Genomic DNA, 27809 nt, shown 5'->3' on the forward strand with positions numbered 1-27809 from the left:
TGTTCCTTTAACTCCGCCTTCTAGTGAGCTTATACAAACTGTCGCCTCCTATCAGTCTGATGGATTGACTATCAGAAAACGCAGTTGTAACGTTAATAATTGATGTTAATTTAACTCCACCTTCTAGTGAGTTTATACAAACTGTTATCTGCTACTGATAGATTGGAGACTGTCAGAAAAAGTGGTTGGAACGTTAATCATTTGGTTTTCCATTGGTTACCTCGAGAAAGATGCCCCAGGGGCAGAGTGGCCATTGGTTACCTCGAGAAAGATGCCCCAGGGGCAGAGTGGCCATTGGTTACCTCGAGAAAGATGCCCCAGGGGCAGAGTGGCCATTGGTTACCTCGAGAAAGATGCCCCAGGGGCAGAGTGGCCATTGGTTACCTCGAGAAAGATGCCCCAGGGGCAGAGTGGCCATTGGTTACCTCGAGAAAGATGCCCCAGGGGCATCTCCTGAATGACCTCATTACTGAGCGCAAAGTTGATTGCATGTTACTCACTGAAACTTCAGACTGCAATAAGAACTGCTGTTCTTATTAATGAAGCCGCCCCGCGGACTACAGCTTTTCATATTCTATCAGAAAAGGAAAAAGGGTGGGTCTTCCGAATGGGTCTTCCACAAGCTTTCCACAATAAGTTGGGTGAATTTTGAATTTTTCATACAGACAATCACGGATTACGAAGGGAAAACCAGCCATGTTGCGGACACCGACGTCTTGCTCCCAGATAAGCTAAACACCTTCTTCGCCCACTTTGAGGATAACACAGTGCCACCGACACGGCTCCCAAGGACTGTGGGCTCTCGCTCTCCGTGGCCGACATGAGTAAGACATTTAAACATGTTAACCCTCGCAAGGCTGCCGACTCAGATGACATCCCTATCTGCATCCTCAGAGCATGCGCAGACCAGCTGGCTGGAGTGTTTACAGACATATTCAATCTCTCCCTATCCAAGTCTGCTGTCCCCACTTGCTTCAATATGTCCACCATTGTTCCTGTACACAAAGAAAGCAAAGGTAACTGAACTAAATGACTATTGCCCCGTAGCACTCACTTCTGTCATCATGAAGTGCTTTGAGAGACTAGTCAAGGATCATATCACCTCTACCTTACCAGACACCCTAGACCCACTTCAATTTGCTTACCGTCCCAATAGATCCACAGACGATGCAATCGCCATCGCACTGCACGCTGCCCTATCCCACTATGACAAGAGGAATACCTATGTAAGAATGCTGTTCATTGTCTATAGCTCAGCCTTAATCACCGTAGTACCCTCCAAGCTCATCATTAAGCTGGAGGCCCTGGGTCTCAACCCCGCCCTGTGCAACTGGGTCCTGGACTTCCTGTTGGGCCGCCCCCAGGTGGTGAAGGTAGGAAACAACACCTCCACTTCACTGATCCTCAACACAGGGGCCCCACAAGGGGTTGTGCTCAGCCCCCTCCTGTACTCCATGTTCATCCATGACTGCGTGGCCATGCACGCCTCCAACTCAATCATCAAGTTTGCGCACGACACAACCATATTAGACCTGATTACCAACAATGACGAGACATCCTACAGGGAGGAGGTGAAGGCCCTGGCGGAGTGGTGCCAGGAAAATAACCTCTCCCTCAACGTCAACAAAATGAAGGAGCTGATTGTGGACTTCAGGAAAAAGCATAGGGAGCGCGCCACAGTGGAGAAGGTGGACAGCTTCAAGTTAAGACCCTCATAAACCTTTACAGATGCACAATTGAGAGCATCCTGTCGGGCTCTATCACAACCTGGCATGGCACCTGCAGTGCCCGCAATCGCAGGGCTCTCCAGAGGGTGGTGCGGTCTGCTCAACGCATCACCGGGGGCAAACTACCTGCCCTCCAGGACACCTACAACACCCGGTGTCACAGGAAGGACAAAAAGATCATCAAGGACATCAACCACCCGAGCCACGGCCTGTTCACCCTGGTATCACCCAGAAGGCATCCAGAAGACATCAAAGCAGGGACCGAGAGACTGAACACCAGCTTCTATCTCAAGGCCATCAGACTGTTAAATAGCCATCACTACCATAGTTACTCAATCCTGCACTTTAGAGGCTGCTGCCCCATGTACATAGATGTCACTGGTCACTTTAATAATGTTTACATTCTGCTTTACTCATCTCATATGTATATAATGTATTCTACTGTATTTTAGTCAATGCCACTCCTACATTTCTCAATCTAATATTTATATATTTCTTAATTCTACTATTTTACTTTTAGATTTGTGTGTATTGTTGTGAATTGTTAGATATTACTGCACTGTTGGTGCTAGGAGCACAAGCATTTCGCAACACCCACAATAACATCTGCTAAACATGTGTATGTGACCAATAACATCTGCTAAACATGTGTATGTGACCAATAACATGTGATGTGATTTGCGCCCCAATACATGTCAGACATGCTTTTAAGTTATGTAACCAGTAGGTCATTCAGGTCCACTGGTCTTTTAACTACCCCAAAGCCTAGGACCAAGAGGCATGGAGAGGCCTCCATTATCTGGAATAGCCTGCCAGAGAACCTGAGGGGGACCAAGAGGCATGGAGAGGCCTCCATTATCTGGAATAACCTGCCAGAGAACCTGAGTGGGGCCAAGAGGCATGTCCTCCATTATCTGGAATAACCTGCCAGAGAACCTGAGGGGGGCCAAGAGGCATGGAGAGGCCTCCATTATCTGGAATAACCTGCCAGAGAACCTGAGGGGGGCCAAGAGGCAGGGAGAGGCCTCCATTATCTGGAATAACCTGCCAGAGAACCTGAGGGGGGCCAAGAGGCATGGAGAGGCCTCCATTATCTGGAATAACCTGCCAGAGAACCTGAGGGGGGCCAAGAGGCAGGGAGAGGCCTCCATTATCTGGAATAACCTGCCAGAGAACCTGAGGGGGGCCAAGAGGCAGGGAGAGGCCTCCATTATCTGGAATAGCCTGCCAGAGAACCTGAGGGGGGCCAAGAGGCATGGAGAGGCCTCCATTATCTGGAATAACCTGCCAGAGAACCTGAGGGGGGCCAAGAGGCAGGGAGAGGCCTCCATTATCTGGAATAGCCTGCCAGAGAACCTGAGGGGGGCCAAGAGGCATGGAGAGGCCTCCATTATCTGGAATAGCCTGCCAGAAAACCTGAGGGGGGCCAAGAGGCTTGGAGAGGCCTCCATTATCTGGAATAGCCTGCCAGAGAACCTGAGGGGGGCCAAGAGGCATGGAGAGGCCTCCATTATCTGGAATAGCCTGCCAGAAAACCTGAGGGGGGCCAAGAGGCATGGAGAGGCCTCCATTATCTGGAATAGCCTGCCAGAGAACCTGAGGGGGGCCAAGAGGCATGGCCTCCATTATCTGGAATAGCCTGCCAGAGAACCTGGGCGGGGCCAAAACTATATTTAAAAGAGATCTTAAAACACACCATTTTATCTTTGCTTTTCCTCAGGGGGCTGTTGAAAAGTTGTTCAATTTGTCATTCTTTAGTTTTTTATCTTATATTTGTTTTGTTGTAAATATTTCAGCTTTTAGTTTGCTGTGTTTTATTAGTTTTTTCCTGTTAAGCACATTGCGTTAAAATCCATGTCTGAAATGGGCTGTATAAATACAGCTTGATTTGATGTCATTGGCTACTCACTACAGTCACCAATACTCGTTTAATGAGACACAACCTGAGGGCTACCGATCCCTTCTTTGAGCAGTCCCAGTCGTCCCAATATTTTTGAAACATGTTTGATTTGAACAAGTTTTGAGAATGGTGATCAGCAATAGCCAATGAGAGCTCGCGAGGAGAAGATGCCAGTGATGACGTTGTTTTGCAGAATGTGTCGACTCTGGAGCAGGAGCCGTGATTACTATTAGTATGTGTTTTTACTTGCCTTTAACCAAAGCATTACAGCTCTGAAGTTCACAAGTAATGTTATTCAATTCAAAAATGTCCCCTCTGTATGGCAATTGTGAATGTCTGACTGAAAAGGTTTATACGGTTGCTTTGAGCCACAGCTCGTTGTAGCTACGTTAACAATCTAGTCCCATCAAGACATCGTGGTGGAGAATCAAGTGAAGAATCTTGTGATCCCGTCTGTGCCAGATCGTTTAGTGTGAGCAACACTGCGTTGACAAGACAACAAAAAAACGACAGGCAAGACAGTGAGAGGCACAGCGATGTTAGGATTTTTAAAGATGTGTAGTGTACACTCGGCATAAGATTTTGTTGTGTTGCAGAGAGACTCATCCAAGAGATCAGACAGAAGACCAGGAACATGGAAGGTAAACATCTCTATCTCTACTGAAGTTCTACAATCTTTACTCTAGTTCTACTGTCTCTAATCTAGTTCTACTGTCTCTAATCTAGTTCTACTGTCTCTACTCTAGTTCTACTGTCTCTACTCTAGTTCTACTGTCTCTAATCTAGTTCTACTGTCTCTAATCTAGTTCTACTGTCTCTACTCTAGTTCTACTGTCTCTAATATAGTTATACTGTCTCTACTCTAGTTCTACTGTCTCTACTCTAGTTCTACTGTCTCTAATCTAGTTCTACTGTCTCTACTATAGTTATACTGTCTCTACTCTAGTTATACTGTCTCTACTCTAGTTCTACTGTCTCTAATCTAGTTCTACTGTCTCTAATCTAGTTATACTGTCTCTACTCTAGTTATACTGTCTCTAATATAGTTATACTGTCTCTACTCTAGTTCTACTGTCTCTACTCTAGTTCTACTGTCTCTAATCTAGTTCTACTGTCTCTACTCTAGTTCTACTGTCTCTACTCTAGTTCTACTGTCTCTAATCTAGTTCTACTGTCTCTAATCTAGTTCTACTGTCTCTACTCTAGTTCTACTGTCTCTACTCTAGTTCTACTGTCTCTACTCTAGTTCTACTGTCTCTAATCTAGTTCTACTGTCTCTAATCTAGTTCTACTGTCTCTACTCTAGTTCTACTGTCTCTACTGTAGTTCTACTGTCTCTACTCTAGTTCTACTGTCTCTACTCTAGTTCTACTGTCTCTACTGTAGTTATACTGTCTCTACTGTAGTTCTACTGTCTCTACTCTAGTTCTACTGTCTCTAATCTAGTTCTACTGTCTCTAATCTAGTTCTACTGTCTCTACTCTAGTTCTACTGTCTCTACTCTAGTTCTACTGTCTCTAATCTAGTTATACTGTCTCTACTCTAGTTCTACTGTCTCTACTCTAGTTCTACTGTCTCTACTCTAGTTCTACTGTCTCTAATCTAGTTCTACTGTCTCTACTCTAGTTCTACTGTCTCTACTCTAGTTCTACTGTCTCTAATCTAGTTCTACTGTCTCTACTCTAGTTATACTGTCTCTACTCTAGTTATACTGTCTCTAATCTAGTTCTACTGTCTCTAATCTAGTTCTACTGTCTCTACTCTAGTTATACTGTCTCTAATATAGTTATACTGTCTCTACTCTAGTTATACTGTCTCTAATATAGTTATACTGTCTCTACTCTAGTTCTACTGTCTCTACTCTAGTTCTACTGTCTCTAATCTAGTTCTACTGTCTCTACTCTAGTTCTACTGTCTCTACTCTAGTTCTACTGTCTCTACTCTAGTTCTACTATCTCTAATCTAGTTCTACTGTCTCTATTCTAGTTCTACTGTCTCTATTCTAGTTCTACTGTCTCTACTGTAGTTCTACTGTCTCTACTATAGTTATACTGTCTCTAATCTAGTTATACTGTCTCTAATCTAGTTATACTGTCTCTACTCTAGTTCTACTGTCTCTATTCTAGTTATACTGTCTCTACTCTAGTTCTACAGTCTCTACTCTAGTTCTACAGTCTCTACTCTAGTTCTGCTGTCTCTACTCTAGTTCTGCTGTCTCTATTCTAGTTCTACTGTCTCTATTCTAGTTATACTGTCTCTACTCTAGTTCTACAGTCTCTACTCTAGTTATACTGTCTCTACTCTAGTTCTACTGTCTCTACTCTAGTTCTACTGTCTCCACTTCTTGCTAACCTTTTATGACTTCTGTGTGTGTGTGTATTTGTGTGTGTGTGTATGTGTGTGTATTTGTGTGTGTGTATTTGTGTGTGTGTAGATATCTGTATCTCCTGTGGTAGCCTGAACGTCTCTCTGGAACACCCTCTCTTCATCGGAGCCATGTGTCAGAGCTGCAAGGTAAACAGATCCGCCCTCCTCTGTAAGAGTTTGTATTGTCTATAGAACTGTTTCCTGGAGTTTAAAGGTGTGTGGGTGTCTATAGAACTGTTCCTGGAGTTTAAAGGTGTGTGGGTGTCTATAGAACTGTTTCCTGGAGTTTAAAGGTGTGTGGGTGTCTATAGAACTGTTTCCTGGAGTTTAAAGGTGTGTGGGTGTCTATAGAACTGTTTCCTGGAGTTTAAAGGTGTGTGGGTGTCTGTAGAACTGTTTCCTGGAGTTTAAAGGTGTGTGGGTGTCTATAGAACTGTTTCCTGGAGTTTAAAGGTGTGTGGGTGTCTATAGAACTGTTTCCTGGAGTTTAAAGGTGTGTGGGTGTCTGTAGAACTGTTTCCTGGAGTTTAAAGGTGTGTGGGTGTCTATAGAACTGTTCCTGGAGTTTAAAGGTGTGTGGGTGTCTATAGAACTGTTTCCTGGAGTTTAAAGGTGTGTGGGTGTCTATAGAACTGTTTCCTGGAGTTTAAAGGTGTGTGGGTGTCTGTAGAACTGTTTCCTGGAGTTTAAAGGTGTGTGGGTGTCTGTAGAACTGTTTCCTGGAGTTTAAAGGTGTGTGGGTGTCTATAGAACTGTTCCTGGAGTTTAAAGGTGTGTGGGTGTCTATAGAACTGTTTCCTGGAGTTTAAAGGTGTGTGGGTGTCTATAGAACTGTTTCCTGGAGTTTAAAGGTGTGTGGGTGTCTATAGAACTGTTTCCTGGAGTTTAAAGGTGTGTGGGTGTGTGTAGAACTGTTTTCTGGAGTGTGCGTACCAATACGATGATGATGGATACCAGTCGTACTGCACTATCTGCTGTGGAGGACGGGAGGTCTTGATGTGTGGAAACAACAACTGCTGCAGGTCAGCACACACACACACACACACACACACACACACACACACACACACACACACACACACACACACACACACACACACAGACTTTACTATTTCTACTATATCTATTCTAGTTCAACTATATTCTAGTTCTACTATATTCTAGTTCTACTATCTCTACTGTAGTTCTACTGTCTCTACCGTAATTATCTGTTCTCTAGTTCTACTGTCTACTGTAGTTATACTACTTCCACTGTAGTTCTTACAGGCTGATTGGTAGGCTATTTGAGCCAGTAAAGGGGGCTTTACTATTCTTAGGTAGCGGTATGAATTTTGCTTCCCTCCAGGTCTAAGGGCACACTTTCTAGTAGGCTTAGATTGAAGATATGGCAAATAAGAGTGGCACTATCGTCCTCAGTAATTTTCCATCAAAGTTGTCAGATCCAGGTGGCTTGTCATTGTTGATAGACAACAATAATTATTTCCCCTCTTCCACATTCACTTTTCGTAAATCAAAAGCTCCAAAGCTATTGACACTATCATTCTTTATATCATTTATCTTTGTTTCATAGTATAGTTTCTTCTTTTTATTCAGTTTAGTCACATGATTTCTCAATTTGCAGTACATTTGCCAATCGGTTGTGCAGCCAGACTTATTTGACATTCCTTTCTCTCTCAATTATACAATGTGTGACCGACCGGCTCGATCCGGTCTTATGTATCAACATTTGAAATTGTGTTTTTTACATTGGATAAAAATAGGGACTCAGCGCTAGAAAATTGTATGTTATACACTACAGTTGAGGAACAATGGGGAAGTACTTCTGCTTTGAAAGATGATAAACTTGTAACCCCACTTTTGAGAAATTGTCCCTTGAATGTTTTGGTACACCTACTGGAGAACTCTTCTTTGTCTACACCTGTTATGCCTCTTGGAGGGAACGCAACACCCTGCTACACTCAACTCCCCGTGGAGGTAAAGAGGTATGTGACTGTAGGTGGAGGTAAAGGAGGTATGTGACTGTAGGTGGAGGTATAGAGGTATGTGACTGTAGGTGGAGGTAAAGGAGGTATGTGACTGTAGGTGGAGGTAAAGAGGTATGGGACTGTAGGTGGAGGTAAAGAGGTATGGGACTGTAGGTGGAGGTAAAGAGGTATGGGGCTGTAGGTGGAGGTAAAGAGGTATGGGACTGTAGGTGGAGGTAAAGAGGTACGGGACTGTAGGTGGAGGTAAAGAGGTATGGGACTGTAGGTGGAGGTAAAGAGGTATGTGACTGTAGGTGGAGGTAAAGAGGTATGTGACTGTAGGTGGAGGTAAAGAGGTATGAGGTATGTGACTGTAGGTGGAGGTAAAGAGGTATGGGACTGTAGGTGGAGGTAAAGAGGTATGGGACTGTAGGTGGAGGTAAAGAGGTATGGGACTGTAGGTGGAGGTAAAGAGGTATGAGGTATGTGACTGTAGGTGGAGGTAAAGAGGTATGAGGTATGTGACTGTAGGTGGAGGTAAAGAGGTACGGGACTGTAGGTGGAGGTAAAGAGGTATGGGACTGTAGGTGGAGGTAAAGAGGTATGGGACTGTAGGTGGAGGTATAGAGGTATGTGACTGTAGGTGGAGGTATAGAGGTATGTGACTGTAGGTGGAGGTATAGAGGTATGGGACTGTAGGTGGAGGTATAGAGGTATGTGACTGTAGGTGGAGGTATAGAGGTATGGGACTGTAGGTGGAGGTAAAGAGGTATGTGACTGTAGGTGGAGGTAAAGAGGTATGGGACTGTAGGTGGAGGTAAAGAGGTATGGGACTGTAGGTGGAGGTAAAGAGGTATGTGACTGTAGGTGGAGGTAAAGAGGTATGGGACTGTAGGTGGAGGTAAAGAGGTATGGGACTGTAGGTGGAGGTAAAGAGGTATGGGACTGTAGGTGGAGGTAAAGAGGTATGGGACTGTAGGTGGAGGTATAGAGGTATCTGACTGTAGGTGGAGGTATAGAGGTATGGGACTGTAGGTGGAGGTAAAGAGGTATGTGACTGTAGGTGGAGGTAAAGAGGTATAGGACTGTAGGTGGAGGTATAGAGGTATGTGACTGTAGGTGGAGGTAAAGAGGTATGGGACTGTAGGTGGAGGTAAAGAGGTATGGGACTGTAGGTGGAGGTAAAGAGGTATAGGACTGTAGGTGGAGGTATAGAGGTATGTGACTGTAGGTGGAGGTAAAGAGGTATGGGACTGTAGGTGGAGGTAAAGAGGTATGGGACTGTAGGTGGAGGTAAAGAGGTATGGGACTGTAGGTGGAGGTATAGAGGTATCTGACTGTAGGTGGAGGTATAGAGGTATGTGACTGTAGGTGGAGGTAAAGAGGTATGGGACTGTAGGTGGAGGTAAATAGGTATGTGACTGTAGGTGGAGGTAAAGAGGTATGGGACTGTAGGTGGAGGTATAGAGGTATCTGACTGTAGGTGGAGGTATAGAGGTATGGGACTGTAGGTGGAGGTAAAGAGGTATGTGACTGTAGGTGGAGGTAAAGAGGTGTGGGACTGTAGGTGGAGGTAAAGAGGTATGTGACTGTAGGTGGAGGTATAGAGGTATGTGACTGTAGGTGGAGGTATAGAGGTATGTGACTGTAGGTGGAGGTAAATAGGTATGTGACTGTAGGTGGAGGTAAAGAGGTATGTGACTGTAGGTGGAGGTAAAGGGGTATGTGACTGTAGGTGGAGGTATAGAGGTATGTGACTGTAGGTGGAGGTAAAGAGGTATGTGACTGTAGGTGGAGGTAAGGATGACAGAGACAGAGAATATTACCTTTTAAAGGGAATTTATTTCCTTCACACGGTAAATATGGGGAAAAGGGGCTGGATGTAACCAAAGCAAAGAAAGTTAAAGTTAAAGAGCTCCCTCTCCTACCTTACCTGCCTACCCACTACTTATCTATTCTTAACACCACCTGGTGCGCTAATCAAAATACAGGGGCTTGTCCGCCCAGGTCTTACCTAGTGTGCATAGACAGAGTACGTACTACGGGTATGTATGCCCACAGGCCTCTTGCCAAAACACAGGTGCCTTCCCCTTCCCCCCTGGGAACAAAAACATAATAATTACTCACATAAAGTGAACAATTTCAATAATCACAAACACAGTCCTTTTGGCATCAACATACCTCAGCAGGACCGGCTACAAAATACTTGACAAAACCTGTCTCTGAGCAACAACCAACACAGGACATCCAAGAAGCTCTCTCTCCTCCTAACAAAGGAACACTGGCTTTTATCCAGCTGCAGAAGGAGTCATTAATTGCAGACAGCTGTATCCCCTAACGAGAGGGCGGGATCAGAGCTCCAATCTGCAATGGGGCCGACCAATCAGCTGCTTGGGGGAATCCAGGAAGCCATTTCCTGAAATACACACATACAGTACATACAAACCAACAACAACACAGAAACTGGGGGACGTAACACGCCCACCCCAAAACATGCAAAATTCCACTTCCAAAAAAACAACGCGCATCCCCAGTTACTAAACCTGTGATTGGGCGTCGTCGAACACGTTCGACGGACACGTTCGTCGATCACGTTCGCCGATCACGTTCGCCGATCACGTTCGCCGGACATAGTGAATCTGTATATTGTATCCTTGTACAATCAGAGCCCACCGCACAAGGTGGCGGTTCTTATTGTACATCTGCTTTAGAAACACTAAAGTATTATGGTCCGTGAAGACCAGTACAGGCAAGGCACTGGAGCCCACATATACCTCAAAGAACTGTAAGGCAATAAAGCGTCTCTTGTTCACTGGTGGTGTACCTTGACTGACACGAGTTGAACTTATGGGAGAAGAAACTGACGGGCCGATCCACTCCCTCTTCATCTTCCTGCAAGAGAACTGCTCCCACCCCCACTATACTAGCGTCTACCTCCAACTTAACCTTTTACGGGGGCAGCCCGACACCGGTACACTTATGACAACATCCAGCTCAAAGTGCAGGGCGCGAAATTCAAAATCTATTTTTTTTAAATATTTAACTTTCACACATTAACAAGTCCAAGACACCAGATGAAAGGTACACATCTTGTGAATCAAGCCAACATGTCCGATTTTTAAAATGTTTTACAGGGAAGACAAAATATGTAAATCTATTAGCTAACCACGTTAGCAAAAGACACAACTTTTCTAACTCCATCAGTTTCTTACTCCATCAGGTGCTATCACAAATTCGACCAAATAAAGATATAAATAGCCACTAACCAAGAAACAAATTCATCAGATGACAGTCTGATAACATATTTATTGTATAGCATATGTTTTGTTCGAAAAATTTGCATATTTCATGTATAAACCATAGTTTACATTTCAGCTACAATCCGAAATTGCACCGAAAGCAGCCATAATATTTACAGACACCAACGTCAAATAGCTAATTACTCATCATAAAACATTTCTGAAAAATACATAGTCTGCAGCAATTGAAAGACAGGCATCTTGTGATTCCAAACAATATTTCCGATTTATTAAATGTTTTACAGCGAAAACAAAATGTATCGCTATATTAGCGTAGCTACAATAGACAGACACAATTGGGCGCCCACGGCCAGTTCACATGCACGACAGATATATGAAATAACATCATAAAATGGGTCTTACTTTTGCTCATCTTTCATCAGAATGTTGAAGAAGGTGTCCTCTGTCCAGATGAGTCGTTGTTTCGATTCAGAATGGCAAATTTCCCTCTTCAATTAGCATTGGCACTAGCCGAGTGGCATAAATTTCTCCAACGTAAACACAGTCAGAGGACGGAACACGGCAAAACTCCCGAATAAAGTTTCAATAATCTGATTAAACTATATTGAAAAAACATACATTACGATGATATGGTCACATGTATCAAAAAAAATTCGAGCCGGAGATGTTAGCCGTTCGTTACGAAGGCAAAACAGAAGTCAATCCCACTTCCTTCAGAGTACCGGAAGTGGACGGTCACGTCAAAGAAATAGGTTTTTTTCCACCACAGAACAAGATGAGCACAAAAATTTCTTCTCTGACATTCTCTTTACACCAATAGGAAGGCGTATAGAGTGTCAGCAGACTCCTAAGTGTCAAGACCATGTATAGGCATCAAGTTGAAAAGAGCATCGATTTCTGACATTTCACTTCCTCCTCTAGGTCCCAGCCAGGCTTTAGCAGCCACACTGGAGACCGGCTTACCTGAAGAGCTGTCTAGAGAATCACGCACATAATATGCTTTCAGCATGTTAACATGACACACACGGGAAGAACGCCTACGATCTGGGTCTTTATCACATAATAATTTTCCACAAGATATGGCCCAGAAAAAACGTGCCGACAGAGATGAGCCAGGGATTGGCAACAAAACTAAAATTGAATCCCCTGGTGCAAAAGAACAGACAACAGCCTCTTTGTCATAATGTAATTTCATGCGTTTTTGAGACGAGGAGAGAGACCGTCTCCTCTCCTGAAGCCTCCCGCTTGTCATCTTTCAACAAGAAAATTTGTTTTCTCATTAAACCCTCCTTGACTAGCACCAAAAGCTCAGCCTTTAGGGCTTTCTCAGGGAGGAAGAGTCCATAATGCTCAGCTATGGCGCAAATGTCTACTTTACGCAACCCCTCCAAACGATCAACAGAGGGCGCTTTAATAAACTGGGAGACGGCTGAGGCAGCCATTTTGTACACTGCAGCTTACTGAACACACAAACTAAACAAGTCATCCAAACTCACAACCTACCACCACACCTCAATCACCAAACACAGAGAGCTCAGAGCAGCAGGGTCCGGTGGGTTTAATGATCCCGGATGAGCCCCCATTATGTTACGCCTCTTGGAGGAGGGAACGTAACAACACCCATTCAGCATCGTTCACACCCTCTTAAGCTTTAGCCCCACCCAGCTCTTTAAGGATTGACATCTGAGACCATGTACTAAACAACCAAAGATTTCAAGTCTAAAGTCTGGTTTATACTACGGGTGTCACGTCTACTCCCGCTTAAAATTCCTCAGACATTCATGTGTTTTATATCATTTTAATGGTAATCTTGTTGTTAATCACACCAAAGTGTCCGATTTCAAATAGGCTTTTCAGCGAAAGCACTACAAACGATTATGTTAGGTCACCACAAAACCACAATAACCACAGCCATTTTTTCCAGCTAAAGATAGCTTTCACAAAAACCAGAAATAGAGAAAATGAATCACTAACCTTCGATTATTTTCATCAGATGACCCTCATAGGACTTCATGTTACACAATACATGCATGTTTTGTTTGATTAAGTTCATATTTATATCAAAAAATCAGAGTTTACATTGAGGCGTTAGATTCACTAGTTGCAAAAACATCAAGTGACTTTGCATAGCCACATCGTTTCAACAGAAATACTCAACATAAATATAAATGATAATACAAGTAATACACATAGAATTATAGATATACCTCTCCTTAATGCAACCGCTGTGTCAGATTTCAAAAAAACTTTACGGAAATATAAACATTGCAATAATCTGAGACGGAGCTCAGATGATTAGCCAAATTAGCCACCATGTTGGACTCAACAGAAACCAGAAAATACATGATAAATGTTTCCTTACCTTTGATGCATTCATCAGAATGCAGTCCTAGGAATACCAGGTCCACAATAAATGCTTGATTTGTTCGTTCATGTCCGTTATTTATGTCAAATTAGCTACTTTCGAATTGTTTACCAAATACCCTAACCAAAGTCTCAAAGCTATAACGTGACGAAATGTCCAAACGTTCCATAACAGTCAGTAGAAACATGTCAAACGATGTACTGAATCAATCTTTAGAATGTTGTTAACATACATCTTGAATAACGTTCCAACCGGAGAATTATATCGACTTCAATTGAGAGATGGAACGGAGCTCACTCTCACGTGAACGCGCCAGTTCAATGCGTGGGCACCTCATGGCAGTGATTACTCATTCCTGTCTCCTTCGAATCCCCTTCAAATTAGAGTCATCAGACTAAGTTCTATTGACTGTTGACATCTAGTGGAAGCCGTAGGAAGTGAAAACCCATCCATATCTCTCTTTATATTCAATGAGAGCTTGGTTGAAAATATGGCACCCCCAGAAAAAATCCAAACAGAAAGTGGAACTTCTCAGGTTTTTGCCTGCCATATGAGTTCTGTTAATCTCACAGACTTAATTCAAACAGTTTTAGAAACTTTAGAGTGTTTTCTATCCAATACTAATAATAATATGCATATATTAGCAACTGAGACTGAGGAGCTGGCCGTTTACAATGGGCACCTTTCATCCAAGCTACTCAATACTGCCCCTTCAGCCATAAGAAGTTAAACTGGTGCGTGCATATGTATTCACCCCCTTTGCTATGAATCCCCTAAATAAGATCTGGTGCAACCAATTACCTTCAGAAGTCACATAATTTGTTAGATTGCACACAAGTGGACTTTATTTAAGTGTCAGATGATCTGTCACATGATCTCAGTATATATACACCTGTTCTGAAAGGCCCCAGAATCTGCAACACCACTAAGCAAGGGGCACCGCCAAGCCAGCAGCACCATGAAGACCAAGGAGCTCTCCAAACAGGTCAGGGACAAAGTTGTGGAGAAGTACAGATCAGGGTTGGGTTATAAGAAAATATCAGGAACTTTGAACATCCCACGGAGCACTATTAAATCCATTATTCAAAAATGGAAAGAATATGTCACCACAACAAACCTGCCAAGTGAGGGCCGCCTACAAAAACTCACGGACCAGGAGGAGGGCATTAATCAGAGAGGCAACAAAGAGACCAAAGATAACCCTGAAGGAGCTGCAAAGCTCCACGGCGGAGATTGGAGTATCTGTCCATAGGATCACTTTAAGCCGTACACTCCACAGAGCTGGGCTTTACGGAAGAGTGGCCAGAAGAAAGTCATTGTTTAAAGAAAAAAATAAGCAAACATGTTTGGTGTTTTCCAAAAGGCATGTGGGAGACTCCCCAGACATATGGAAGAAGGTACTCTGGTCAGATGAAACAAAAATGTTACTTTAAACGATATGTCTGGCGCAAACCCAACACCTCTCATCCCCTCGAGAACACCATCCCCATAGTGATGTTTTTCACCGGCAGCGACTGGGAAACTGGTCAGAATTTAAGGATGGATGGCGCTAAATAATTCTTGAGGGAAACCTGTTTCAGTATTCCAGAGATTTGAGACTGGGACGGAGGTTCACCTTCCAGCAGGACAATGACCCTAGCATACTGCTAAAGCAACACTCGAGTGGATTAAGGGGAAACATTTAAATGTATTGGAATGGCCTAGTCAAAGCCCAGACCTCAATCCAATTGAGAATCTGCGGTATGACTTAAAGATTGCTGTACACCAGCAGAACCCATCCAACTTGAAGGAGCTGGAGCAGTTTTGACTTGAAGAAAGAACAAAAATCCCAGTTGCTAGATGTGCCAAGCTTATAGAGACATACCCCAAGAGACTTGCATACCCCACGAGACTTGCAGCTTTAATTGCTGCAAAAGGTGGCTCTACAAAGTATTGACTTTTGTGGGGTGAATAGTTATGCACGCTCAAGTTTTCAGTTTTCTTGTCTTATTTCTTGCTTGATTCACAATAAAAAATATTTAGCATCTTCAAAGTGGTAGGCATGTTATGTAAATCAAATCATACAAACCCCCCAAAAATCTATTTTAATTCCAGGTTGTAAGGCAACAAAATATGAAAAATGCCAAGGGGGGGGAATACTTTCGCAAGCCGCTGTAGGTTTTTTCGCCAGTCAGTATTGTTTATGTGTTTCATGTCTATTCGCTACTCGTGTTTGTTATATTGTTCCCTGTTACGTTTATTATTAAACTCACCACCTGCACTTGGTTTCCGGACTCCCAGCGTATACGTTACAGAATACTGACTCCAATAATGGAAGTAGCAGGAAAACAGAATATCTCCCAGATGGTCGACGAGCTACAGATACATCCTACGGCAACAACATGACCAGCTGGAAGAGGTTCTTCACAGTGTGCAACGTGTCGAACATGTCTGGGAGGCATTGCCTTCAACTAACTACTACTACTCTACAACCAGTCGATCAACAGCCCATTCAGCAACCCGCTCATGTCAGCGATGCCCATTTGTCCCTCCCGGATAAATATGACGGTTCCTCATCTAAATGCTGTGGCTTCCTACTTCACCCTCTACTTTACACACCAGATGGGTGTTCAAGGTTATAATGGGTGTGTTTGTAAACTCAATCTGGAGTGCCAGAGTGGGTGTTCGTAAACTCAGAGCTTTGTCAGATCGTCCGTTCATAAATTCAGAGCGCTTCGCTCTCGGAGCGTTCAGAGCGCACACTGGACGTTCTGACCTGACAACGGCAGTCAAGCACCCAAGCTAACTGGCTAGCATTGGCTAGCTTGTCAGCTATTTCCACACACAAATGAGGGAACAGCTCACTGTGACCATTTTACTCACCCTAGCAGAGCTGGTTAGGCTGTTTTTATGTTATCCAGAGTGTTGGTGACGATAACTGCTGGCAACAACTTAATTACGCATTTTTAACCAGCGTTTCTTTATTTACGCTTTTCTTTGCCAACCGGCCATATTCGAGGGATGTTGAGCGTTCGTAAATGTGTCAGTTATTCTGTGCTCTAGCACCCTCCGACGAGTGCTCTGAAACCGGAGTAGTGACATCATGAACAGCCTATGGAAACGGTTACTTGCATAGTGGAGTATTTGTTTAGACATGTAGCTAGTTAGCTAGCTAAACAATGAACCATAATCCCAACTCATAACGTTACTACCCTGCATGAATCTGCAGGTAGCTAACCAAAAATGTTCAATGTTAGCTAGCTAGCTAACATTAGGCTATAACTAGCAATGCAAATGGCTCTGAGATACGAATAATATTACTACACTGATCATACACATAACGTTAGCTAGCGAGCCAGCCAGTTTACGTTAACCTAGCTAGCTAACGGTATGCTTTCTGACAAAATTAGAAAGGTGTAACATCTGGAAATGTAGCTAGCTAGTGTCATGACGTTGCCTGCTTGGGTATTGCAAACCCCATCCCCCTCTCCCTGCCTCTCCCTTTCCTCCTTCAACCCATGCTGTGATCACAGAGAGACGTCGTAAATTCCTGAGAATCTCCTCATGGCCAAACAGTATTAAGAGAGAGGGTAAACTTTCAGGACAAAGGAATTCTCTTCCACCTCACAGAACTTGAGGTACGAACATATTTCATATTCCTGCAAAAGTATAAAAGATCGGTGGAGAGTCCAGCTATTAACATGCCCGTTTGTCCCCATGTGGGAAACTCATGAGAGACTGTGGGACTACATTACCATACCCCTGTTTATATAATAACCTCAGATATGAGGTTTACATCTGTTTGTTGTATAAAATGAATGAGTGAGTATGATACTGTTTGTATAATTGTGTAATATGATTTTGGACTGTTTAATGAAGAAAAATACAAATCCCGTTTGATTTGAACTAAAACCGAGGACCCGCCCCTGAGCCAGTTGGGTCAGACATCCAAGGACAGCCCCTTCCTGCTATCTGAATAAAAGCTCAACTCTGAGAAATTACCATTAGACCATGTTTTCTTCAGAGGAGGAGAACGAAGGTTAAGTACCATTGCTGAATCTTTAACCATACCACGTGGTTAAACTCTTAGACGAATAAGAACAAGTTTTGATATTGACTACTAGTCTGCAGCTAGGAATTCGGTATCATTGAACGCGAAGAAAGACAACCGCCGAAACATCCATTCTATAACGAATGTCACTCTGAACTATCCACAATAACCGAGACAGAAGGAACTCCAACAGAAACTAACTTCACTCCAACAGAAACTAACTTCTCTCCAACGATCAAGACGACACACACCGAGCGTAAATATATATATATTGATTGCAATTGTTCCCGAATGAGTGAGCGTTCATGTGTAACGATTAGCATGTCAATTGTTATAATTATGGACTCTGTAGTGAATTCTTAGTCGAACGCAATTTTCCCTTTGTCTAACAAGCCGGTATGCCGGTTCAGCCCACTAGGGCATATTTCTCCCATCATTTCATGTAACTATTTTTAAGTTTGTTTGTTTGTTTATGCATTTCTGTGAATTAATTAGTTAGTAATAAATAAATGATTTAAGACAATTGATGTATGGATGACTCATAGTGAAGACTGGGTTCGTGCAGATAATCAACAATTTACGACGTTTGGAATGAGACTAACGTGAGGTAAAATAAATAAATCATTAATCAGAAGACTATTGATCAGATATGAAAATATCTGAAAGGTTATATTGGGAAATTATAACTTTGTAATCTAATAACTTTCCCTGGTGCCCTCGAATTCATAGTTAATTAGTTACGTTATTACTCAAGTGATCGCGTAATCCCTAATTACAGGAATCTTTGATAAAAACTATAAGTCTTCAATTTAATAATAGCAAAGACACGACACTAGACTATCTTACCTTTATACATGGATGGATGCTTCTCCCTCTCTGCCATGGATGCCATGGTTGCTTTAGATTGAAGATGTAAGCCGATATACACTGTTTCATACAACAGCCTTCTGTGTGATCTCTTTTTGACTCCGTCTGCATATTTGCAATCAAACGCCAGAATTTTCTCCATCTCCTTAGCTATCATACTCTAATTCCACCGTACATTCCACTGATTTCAAAACTCCATACTCCAGATAGTGGAGAGCAACACCTTTGCAGTTCTACTAAGTGCTGTCTTTCAAACAAGCTAAATTAGAAAGGATTACCTAGACATACTGACCAGCTCATATTATAGACAGGATTACCTGGACATACTGACCAGCTCATATTATAGACAGGATTACCTGGACATACTGACCAGCTCATGTTATAGACAGGATTACCTGGACATACTGACCAGCTCATATTATAGACGGGATTACCTGGACATACTGACCAGCTCATATTATAGACAGGATTACCTAGACATACTGACCAGCTCATGTTATAGACAGGATTACCTGGACATACTGACCAGCTCATATTATAGACGGGATTACCTGGACATACTGACCAGCTCATATTATAGACAGGATTACCTGGACATACTGACCATCATGTTATAGACAGGATTACCTGGACACACTGACCAGCTCATATTATAGACAGGATTACCTGGACACACTGACCAGCTCATATTATAGACAGGATTACCTGGACATACTGACCAGCTCATATTATAGACAGGATTACCTGGACATACTGAGCAGCTCATATTATAGACAGGATTACCTGGACACACTGACCAGCTCATATTATAGACAGGATTACCTGGACACACTGACCAGCTCATATTATAGACAGGATTACCTGGACATACTGACCAGCTCATATTATAGACAGGATTACCTGGACACACTGACCAGCTCATATTATAGACAGGATAACCTACACACACTGACCAGCTCATATTATAGACAGGATTACCTGGACACACTGACCAGCTCATATTATGGACAGGATTACCTGGACATACTGAGCAGCTCATATTATAGACAGGATTACCTGGACATACTGACCATCATGTTATAGACAGGATTACCTGGACATACTGACCAGCTCATGTTATAGACAGGATTACCTGGACATACTGACCATCATGTTATAGACAGGATTACCTGGACACACTGACCAGCTCATATTATAGACAGGATTACCTGGACATACTGACCAGCTCATATTATAGACGGGATTACCTGGACATACTGACCAGCTCATATTATAGACAGGATTACCTGGACATACTGACCAGCTCATGTTATAGACAGGATTACCTGGACATACTGACCAGCTCATATTATAGACGGGATTACCTGGACATACTGACCAGCTCATATTATAGACAGGATTACCTAGACATACTGACCAGCTCATGTTATAGACAGGATTACCTGGACATACTGACCAGCTCATATTATAGACAGGATTACCTGGACATACTGAGCAGCTCATATTATAGACAGGATTACCTAGACACACTGACCAGCTCATATTATAGACAGGATTACCTGGACACACTGACCAGCTCATATTATAGACAGGATTACCTGGACACACTGACCAGCTCATATTATAGACAGGATTACCTGGACATACTGACCAGCTCATGTTATAGACAGGATTACCTGGACATACTGACCAGCTCATATTATAGACAGGATTACCTGGACATACTGACCAGCTCATATTATAGAGAGGATTACCTAGACACACTGACCAGCTCATATTATAGACAGGATTACCTGGACACACTGACCAGCTCATATTATAGACAGGATTACCTGGACATACTGAGCAGCTCATATTATAGACAGGATTACCTGGACACACTGACCAGCTCATATTATAGACAGGATTACCTAGACATACTGACCAGCTCATATTATAGACAGGATTACCTAGACATACTGACCAGCTCATATTATAGACAGGATTACCTGGACATACTGAGCAGCTCATATTATAGACAGGATTACCTGGACACACTGACCAGCTCATATTATAGACAGGATTACCTGGACACACTGACCAGCTCATATTATAGACAGGATTACCTGGACACACTGACCAGCTCATATTATAGACAGGATTACCTGGACATACTGAGCAGCTCATATTATAGACAGGATTACCTGGACACACTGACCAGCTCATATTATAGACAGGATTACCTGGACACACTGACCAGCTCATATTATGGACAGGATTACCTGGACACACTGACCAGCTCATATTATAGACAGGATTACCTGGACATACTGACCAGCTCATATTATAGACAGGATTACCTGGACACACTGACCAGCTCATATTATAGACAGGATTACCTGGACACACTGACCAGCTCATATTATAGACAGGATTACCTGGACACACTGACCAGCTCATATTATGGACAGGATTACCTGGACACACTGACCAGCTCATATTATAGACAGGATTACCTGGACATACTGACCAGCTCATATTATAGACAGGATTACCTGGACACACTGACCAGCTCATATTATAGACAGGATTACCTGGACACACTGACCAGCTCATATTATAGACAGGATTACCTGGACACACTGACCAGCTCATATTATAGACAGGATTACCTAGACACACTGACCAGCTCATGTTATAGACAGGATTACCTGGACATACTGACCATCATGTTATAGACAGGATTACCTGGACACACTGACCAGCTCATATTATAGACAGGATTACCTGGACACACTGACCAGCTCATATTATAGACAGGATTACCTAGACACACTGACCAGCTCATGTTATAGACAGGATTACCTGGACATACTGACCATCATGTTATAGACAGGATTACCTGGACACACTGAGCAGCTCATATTATAGACAGGATTACCTAGACATACTGACCAGCTCATATTATAGACAGGATTACCTGGACACACTGACCAGCTCATATTATAGACAGAAGCATGCTACATGGCAGACCAATCCCAACTCATCTATCGGCATGTGCAGCGCATCCATTATCTCAGCCAATCATGGCTAGCGGAATGGTTCCTGGCTTTTTCTGTGGCTAAACCAACTAGGCTTGTAGTTTAACAATTTTATTTGTATTTACAGATGGCATAGAAGTTTGTTATTAAGGCACATGAAAGTTCACATGTCCCAGAATGCATTTCTGCCAAAAAACGCATTTTGATTTTTTTTAAAGAAAGTTTACGTTCAAATGTCTCTCCTGTGACGTAGTGATGCACTACATGCACCTAGTTTCCTGAAATTAGTCCCCCAAAAATTATTTAACAGTTTTTACAGTCCTTTTCATAATGATTATTAGTAACTGGAATAACAAATATTAGGCCCAGCCTTTGGAACTTTGGTTTTCCTAGATATGGCTACTATATTGTGATCACTACATCCTATGGATTTGGATACTGCTTTAAAGCAAATTTGTGCAGCATTAGTAAAGATGTGATCAATAAATGTTGATGATTTCATTCTTGTGCTGTTTGTAACTACACTGGTAGGTTAACTGATATCCTTAACCAGGGTTTAGGCACTGGTTACTGTTTGAAGCTTTTTCTTGAGTGGGCAGCTTGATGAAAGCCAGTTAATATTTAGGTCACCCAGAAAATATACCTCTCTGTTGTAGATTCTAGTTCTGTTGTCTCTACGACTGTTTCCTATTCTTGCTATAGCATTTTTTTATGTCTGTGTGCATGTTTAGGTGTTTCTGTGTGGAGTGTGTGGATCTTTTGGTGGGTTTGGGTTCGGCGTCAGCTGCGATCAGAGAGGACCCCTGGAACTGCTACATGTGTGAAACACACAACACACACGGGTTACTACGACGACGCGACGACTGGCCGTCACGACTGCAGGTGTTCTTCGCTAACAACCATGAACAGGAGTTTGTAAGTCAAAGGTCACGTAGAGATGTTTACATGTTTTAATGTGTTGGTCTAAAGCAGGGGTATCAAACTGGTTCCACATATGTGACCGGTCAACTCGATTCGGTCTTATGTAGCAACAGTATTTGAGTCTCAGAGCTAGAAAATGGTATATCACACACTACAGTTGAGGAACAATGGGAAATGAATTCTGCTTTGAACGTTGATAAACTTGTAACCTCATTTTTGAGAAAATGGCCTTTGAATGTTTTGGTACACCTACTGGAGAGCTCTTCTTTGTCAACACCCATTCAGCATCGTTCACACCCTCTTAAGCTTTAGCCCCACCCATCCCTTTAAGTGTTGATCCGAGCGTTCTGTCCTAACAACAGTCAAGCACCCAACCTAACTGGCTAACGTTGGCTAGCTTGCTAGCTACTTCCAGACAGAAATGAGAGAACAGCTCACTGACCATTTCACTCCCCCTAGCAGAGCTGGTTAGGCTGTTTTCATGTTATCCAGAGCGTTGGTGACTGCAACTGTGCTGCTGGCAACAATTGACGCTTTGACAACTTTTACTGCCATATTCAACGGGTGTTGAGCGTTTGTAAATTCAACAGTTATTCTGCGCTCTGGCACACAGACGAGAGTGCTCTGAAATCGGAGTAGATAGCCAGAGCGAATTTACCAGCTACGTCTATCGACAACAGCTGTCGCAGTGACATCATTAACATTCTATTGAAATGGATACTTGCATAGTGGAGTATTTTGTTATGACATGTAGCTAGCTAGCTAAGGTTAAATCTAGACTTGGTTTCCTCTATTGTAATCGCTCCTCTTTCACCCCAGCTGCCAAACTAACCCTGATTCAGATGACCATCCTACCCATGCTAGATTACGGAGACGTAATTTATAGATCGGCAGGTAAGGGTGCTCTCGAGCGGCTAGATGTGCTTTACCATTCGGCCATCAGATTTGCCAGCAATGCTTCTTATAGGACACATCACTGCACTCTATACTCCTCTGAAAACTGGTCATCTCTGTATACCCGTCACAGGACCCGCTGGTTGATGCTTATTTATAAAACCCTCTTAGTCCTCACTCCCCCCTATCTGAGATACCTACTGCAGCCCTCATCCTCCCCATACAGTTGAAGTTGGAAGTGTACATACACTTAGGTTGGAGTCATTAAAACTCATTTTTCAACCACTCAACAAATTTCTTGTCAACAAACTATAGTTTTGTCAAGTCGGTTAAGACATCTACTTTGTGCATGACACAAGTCATTTTTCCAACAATTGTTTACAGACAGATTATTTCACTTATAATTCACTGTATCACAATTTCAGTGGGTCAGAAGTTTACATACACTAAGTTGACTGTGCCTTTCAACAGCTTTCAACAGCTTGGAAAACTCCAGAAAATTAGGTCATGGCTTTAGAATCTGCAGGTAGCTAACCAACCAGGTTCAATGTTAACCATCTAACATTAGGCTATAGCTAGTCAAGCAAATGGCTCTGAGATACAAATAATATTACTACACAGATCATACACGTAACGTTAGCTACCAAGCCAGCCAGCTAACGTTAGCTAGCTAGCTAACAGTACACTTTAACTTGAAATGAAAACGACTTTCTGACAAAATTAGAAACGTGTCTGAAAACGTAGCTAAACTATCTTCATGGATGTACACTTCTCCCTCTCTGTCACGGTTGCCATGGTTGCCCTTAGTTTGAAGACTGGTGGTTTCTCCATTTCCTCTAAGAGTGGAGAGCAACACGTATGCACTTCTACTAAGCAGTTTATTTTTTACAGCAGCGTTAGACAGGATGACCTATTTTCTGTTTGTACAGCTTGGTTTCCCTGTTGTGTCAAGTCCCTCTGGTTCACACTGACCATGTGCAATGCCATCAGAATCATCTTAAACCCAAACTCTGACCATTTTACTTGCCAGAGCTGGTTAGGCTGTTTTCATGTTATCCAGAGTGTTGGTGACTGTAACTGTGATCCTGGCAACAATTTAATAATGCTTTTATGCCGACGTTTACTGACACCGGCCATAGTCAACGGGTGTTGAGCGTTGGTAAATTCATCAGTTATTCTGCACTCTGTCACACTTGTTGCAGTGACATTCTATTGAAATGGATACTGGAGTCTTTTGTTAAGTTTTACTACACAATACATTTAAAAAAAAAGCTGTGTTAGACAGGATTACCCTAGACATACTGACCAACTCAAATAGACAGAAGCGTTCTATATGGCAGACCAATCTGAACTCATCTCTAGGCATGTCCAGCCCACTCATTATCTCAGCCAATCATGGCTAGCAGGAAGGTTGCTGACTTTTTCGGTGGCTAAACCAACTAGGCTCGTAATTTAACAATTGTATTCGTATTTACAGATGGCATACAAGTTTGTTATTAAAACACACAAATGTTCACATGTCCCAGAAGGCATTTCTGCCCCCCTAAAAACATTTTGATAAAAAAAAAAAAGTTGACTTTCAAAATGCTCTCCTGTGAAGTAGTGAGTAGTTTCACATATTTGGTTTCCAACACCTACCTGGCACACTGGCTGATTAGTTGAATAAGGTGGGTTGGAAATCAACGATGTGGAACAGGGAACCAGTTTGATATCTCTGCTTTAGACCAACACATTAAAACATGTAAACTGCTCAAAATGTTTTATGGCTGAGGATCACAAGGATGACATTGAACCCCTCCCCCCTCTCCCCCTCTTCTAGGAGGCAGCCAGGTTGTACCCTCCTGTAGCAGCTGAGAGGAGACAGCCAATCAGAGTCCTCTCTCTGTTCGACGGTATCGCCACAGGTCAGAACACCAGCGTGTGTGTGTGTGTGTGTGTGTGTGTGTGTGTGTGTGTGTGTGTGTGTGTGTGTGTGTGTGTGTGTGTGTGTGTGTGTGTGTGTGTGTGTGTGTAGTATGTTTTTGTGTATATGTGTGTCTTTAATGTATCTGTGTGTGTGTGTGTGTGTGTGTGTGTGTGTGTGTGTGTGTGTGTGTGTGTGTGTGTGTGTGTGTGTGTGTGTGTGTGTGTGTGTGTGTGTGTGTGTAGGTCTCTTGGTGCTCAGGGACCTAGGTATTCAGGTGGACAGGTACGTGGCTTCAGAGGTGTGTGAGGATTCTATCACCGTGGGGATCGTACGTCACCATGGTTCCATCATGTATGTTGGAGACGTACGCAACGTCACACGCAAACACGTGAGTCTTCTCTCTTCTCTCCTCTTCTGCTCTCCTCCTCTTCTTCCCTCCTCTTCGTCTGCTCCTCTTCTCTCCTCCTCCTCTTCTTCTCTACTCCGCCACTTCTTTCCTCCTTTTCCCGCCTCTTCTCGCCTTCTCTGCTCCTCCTCCTTATCTCCTCTACTTCTCCTCCTCTTCTCTCCTCCTCCTCCTCTTATCCTCCTCCTTCTCTTCTCCTCCTCTCCTCCTCTTCTCTCCTCTTCTTCTCTGCTCCTCCTCCTCCTCTTCTCTTCTCTCTTCTCCTCTCCTCCTCTTCTCTCCTCTTCTTCTCTCCTCCTCTTCCTCTCTCCTCCTTCTAAAGTTCCATAATAACTCTAACCCTAATGAAGATCCAACTGAGTGTTTGCCTTGAGATTGAGAAATGGTGGTTCGACCCCTGGTCATACCAAAAACCTGGAACCTGATGCCATTAAGGAGATGGATAGTGTCCTGTCCAGGGGGTGTCCTGTACATCAAATATAATTTCAAATCAAATTATATTTGTCACATGCGCCGAATACAACAGGTGTAGACCTTACAGTGAAATGCTTACTTACAAGCCCCTAGCTAACAATGCAGTTTTAAGAAAACTACCTAAAAAAATTAAAATAAAAGTAACAAATAATTAAAGAGCAGCAGTAAAATTACAATGTGGAGGCTATATACAGGGTATTACGGTACAGAGTCAATGTGGAGGCTATATACAGGGTGTTACGGTACTGAGTCAATGTGGAGGCTATATACAGGGTGTTACGGTACAGAGTCAATGTGGAGACTATATACAGGGGGTACCGGTACAAAGTCAATGTGGAGGCTATATACAGGGGGTACCGGTACAGAGTCAATGTGGAGGCTATATACAGGGGGTACCGGTACAGAGTCAATGTGGAGGCTATATACAGGGTGTTACGGTACAGAGTCAATGTGGAGGCTATATACAGGGGGTACCAGTACAGAGTCAATGTGGAGGCTATATACAGGGGGTACCGGTACAGAGTCAAGGTGGAGGCTATATACAGGGTGTACCAGTACAGAGTCAATGTGGAGGCTATATACAGGGGGTACCGGTACAGAGTCAATGTGGAGGCTATATACAGGGTGTTACGGTACAGAGTCAATGTGGAGGCTATATACAGGGGGTACCGGTACAGAGTCAATGTGGAGGCTATATACAGGGTATTACGGTACAGAGTCAATGTGGAGGCTATATACAGGGTATTACGGTACAGAGTCAATGTGGAGGCTATATACAGGGTATTACGGTACAGAGTCAATGTGGAGGCTATATACAGGGTATTACGGTACAGAGTCAATGTGGAGGCTATATACAGGGTATTACGGTACAGAGTCAATGTGGAGGCTATATACAGGGTATTACGGTACAGAGTCAATGTGGAGGCTATATACAGGGTATTACGGTACAGAGTCAATGTGGAGGCTATATACAGGGTATTACGGTACAGAGTCAATGTGGAGGCTATATACAGGGTATTACGGTACAGAGTCAATGTGGAGGCTATATACAGGGGGTACCGGTACAGAGTCAATGTGGAGGCTATATACAGGGTGTTACGGTACAGAGTCAATGTGGAGACTATATACAGGGGGTACCGGTACAAAGTCAATGTGGAGGCTATATACAGGGGGTACCGGTACAGAGTCAATGTGGAGGCTATATACAGGGGGTACCGGTACAGAGTCAATGTGGAGGCTATATACAGGGTGTTACGGTACAGAGTCAATGTGGAGGCTATATACAGGGGGTACCAGTACAGAGTCAATGTGGAGGCTATATACAGGGGGTACCGGTACAGAGTCAAGGTGGAGGCTATATACAGGGTGTACCAGTACAGAGTCAATGTGGAGGCTATATACAGGGGGTACCGGTACAGAGTCAATGTGGAGGCTATATACAGGGTGTTACGGTACAGAGTCAATGTGGAGGCTATATACAGGGGGTACCGGTACAGAGTCAATGTGGAGGCTATATACAGGGTATTACGGTACAGAGTCAATGTGGAGGCTATATACAGGGTATTACGGTACAGAGTCAATGTGGAGGCTATATACAGGGTATTACGGTACAGAGTCAATGTGGAGGCTATATACAGGGTATTACGGTACAGAGTCAATGTGGAGGCTATATACAGGGTATTACGGTACAGAGTCAATGTGGAGGCTA

The 27809-nt window shown here is 43.2% G+C and overlaps 1 protein-coding gene across 1 annotated transcript in view; it reads left to right on the top strand.

Annotated features, from left to right (window-relative positions):
• The window catches only part of LOC120042173 (DNA (cytosine-5)-methyltransferase 3A-like), a gene marked incomplete at its 5' end in the record, with an annotated part of 55672 nt that overhangs the window by 1947 nt on the left and 25916 nt on the right, over positions 1-27809 (top strand). The window contains 6 exons of the mRNA XM_038987037.1: positions 4224-4268; positions 6062-6141; positions 6904-7016; positions 22232-22415; positions 25135-25219; positions 25464-25609. Coding sequence (XP_038842965.1) covers positions 4224-4268; positions 6062-6141; positions 6904-7016; positions 22232-22415; positions 25135-25219; positions 25464-25609 — 653 coding nt within the window. The remainder of the gene's footprint in view (positions 1-4223; positions 4269-6061; positions 6142-6903; positions 7017-22231; positions 22416-25134; positions 25220-25463; positions 25610-27809) is intronic.

Source organism: Salvelinus namaycush, unplaced genomic scaffold, assembly GCF_016432855.1.
Source record: "Salvelinus namaycush isolate Seneca unplaced genomic scaffold, SaNama_1.0 Scaffold628, whole genome shotgun sequence".
In the NCBI taxonomy this organism is placed as follows: Eukaryota; Metazoa; Chordata; class Actinopteri; order Salmoniformes; family Salmonidae; genus Salvelinus; species Salvelinus namaycush.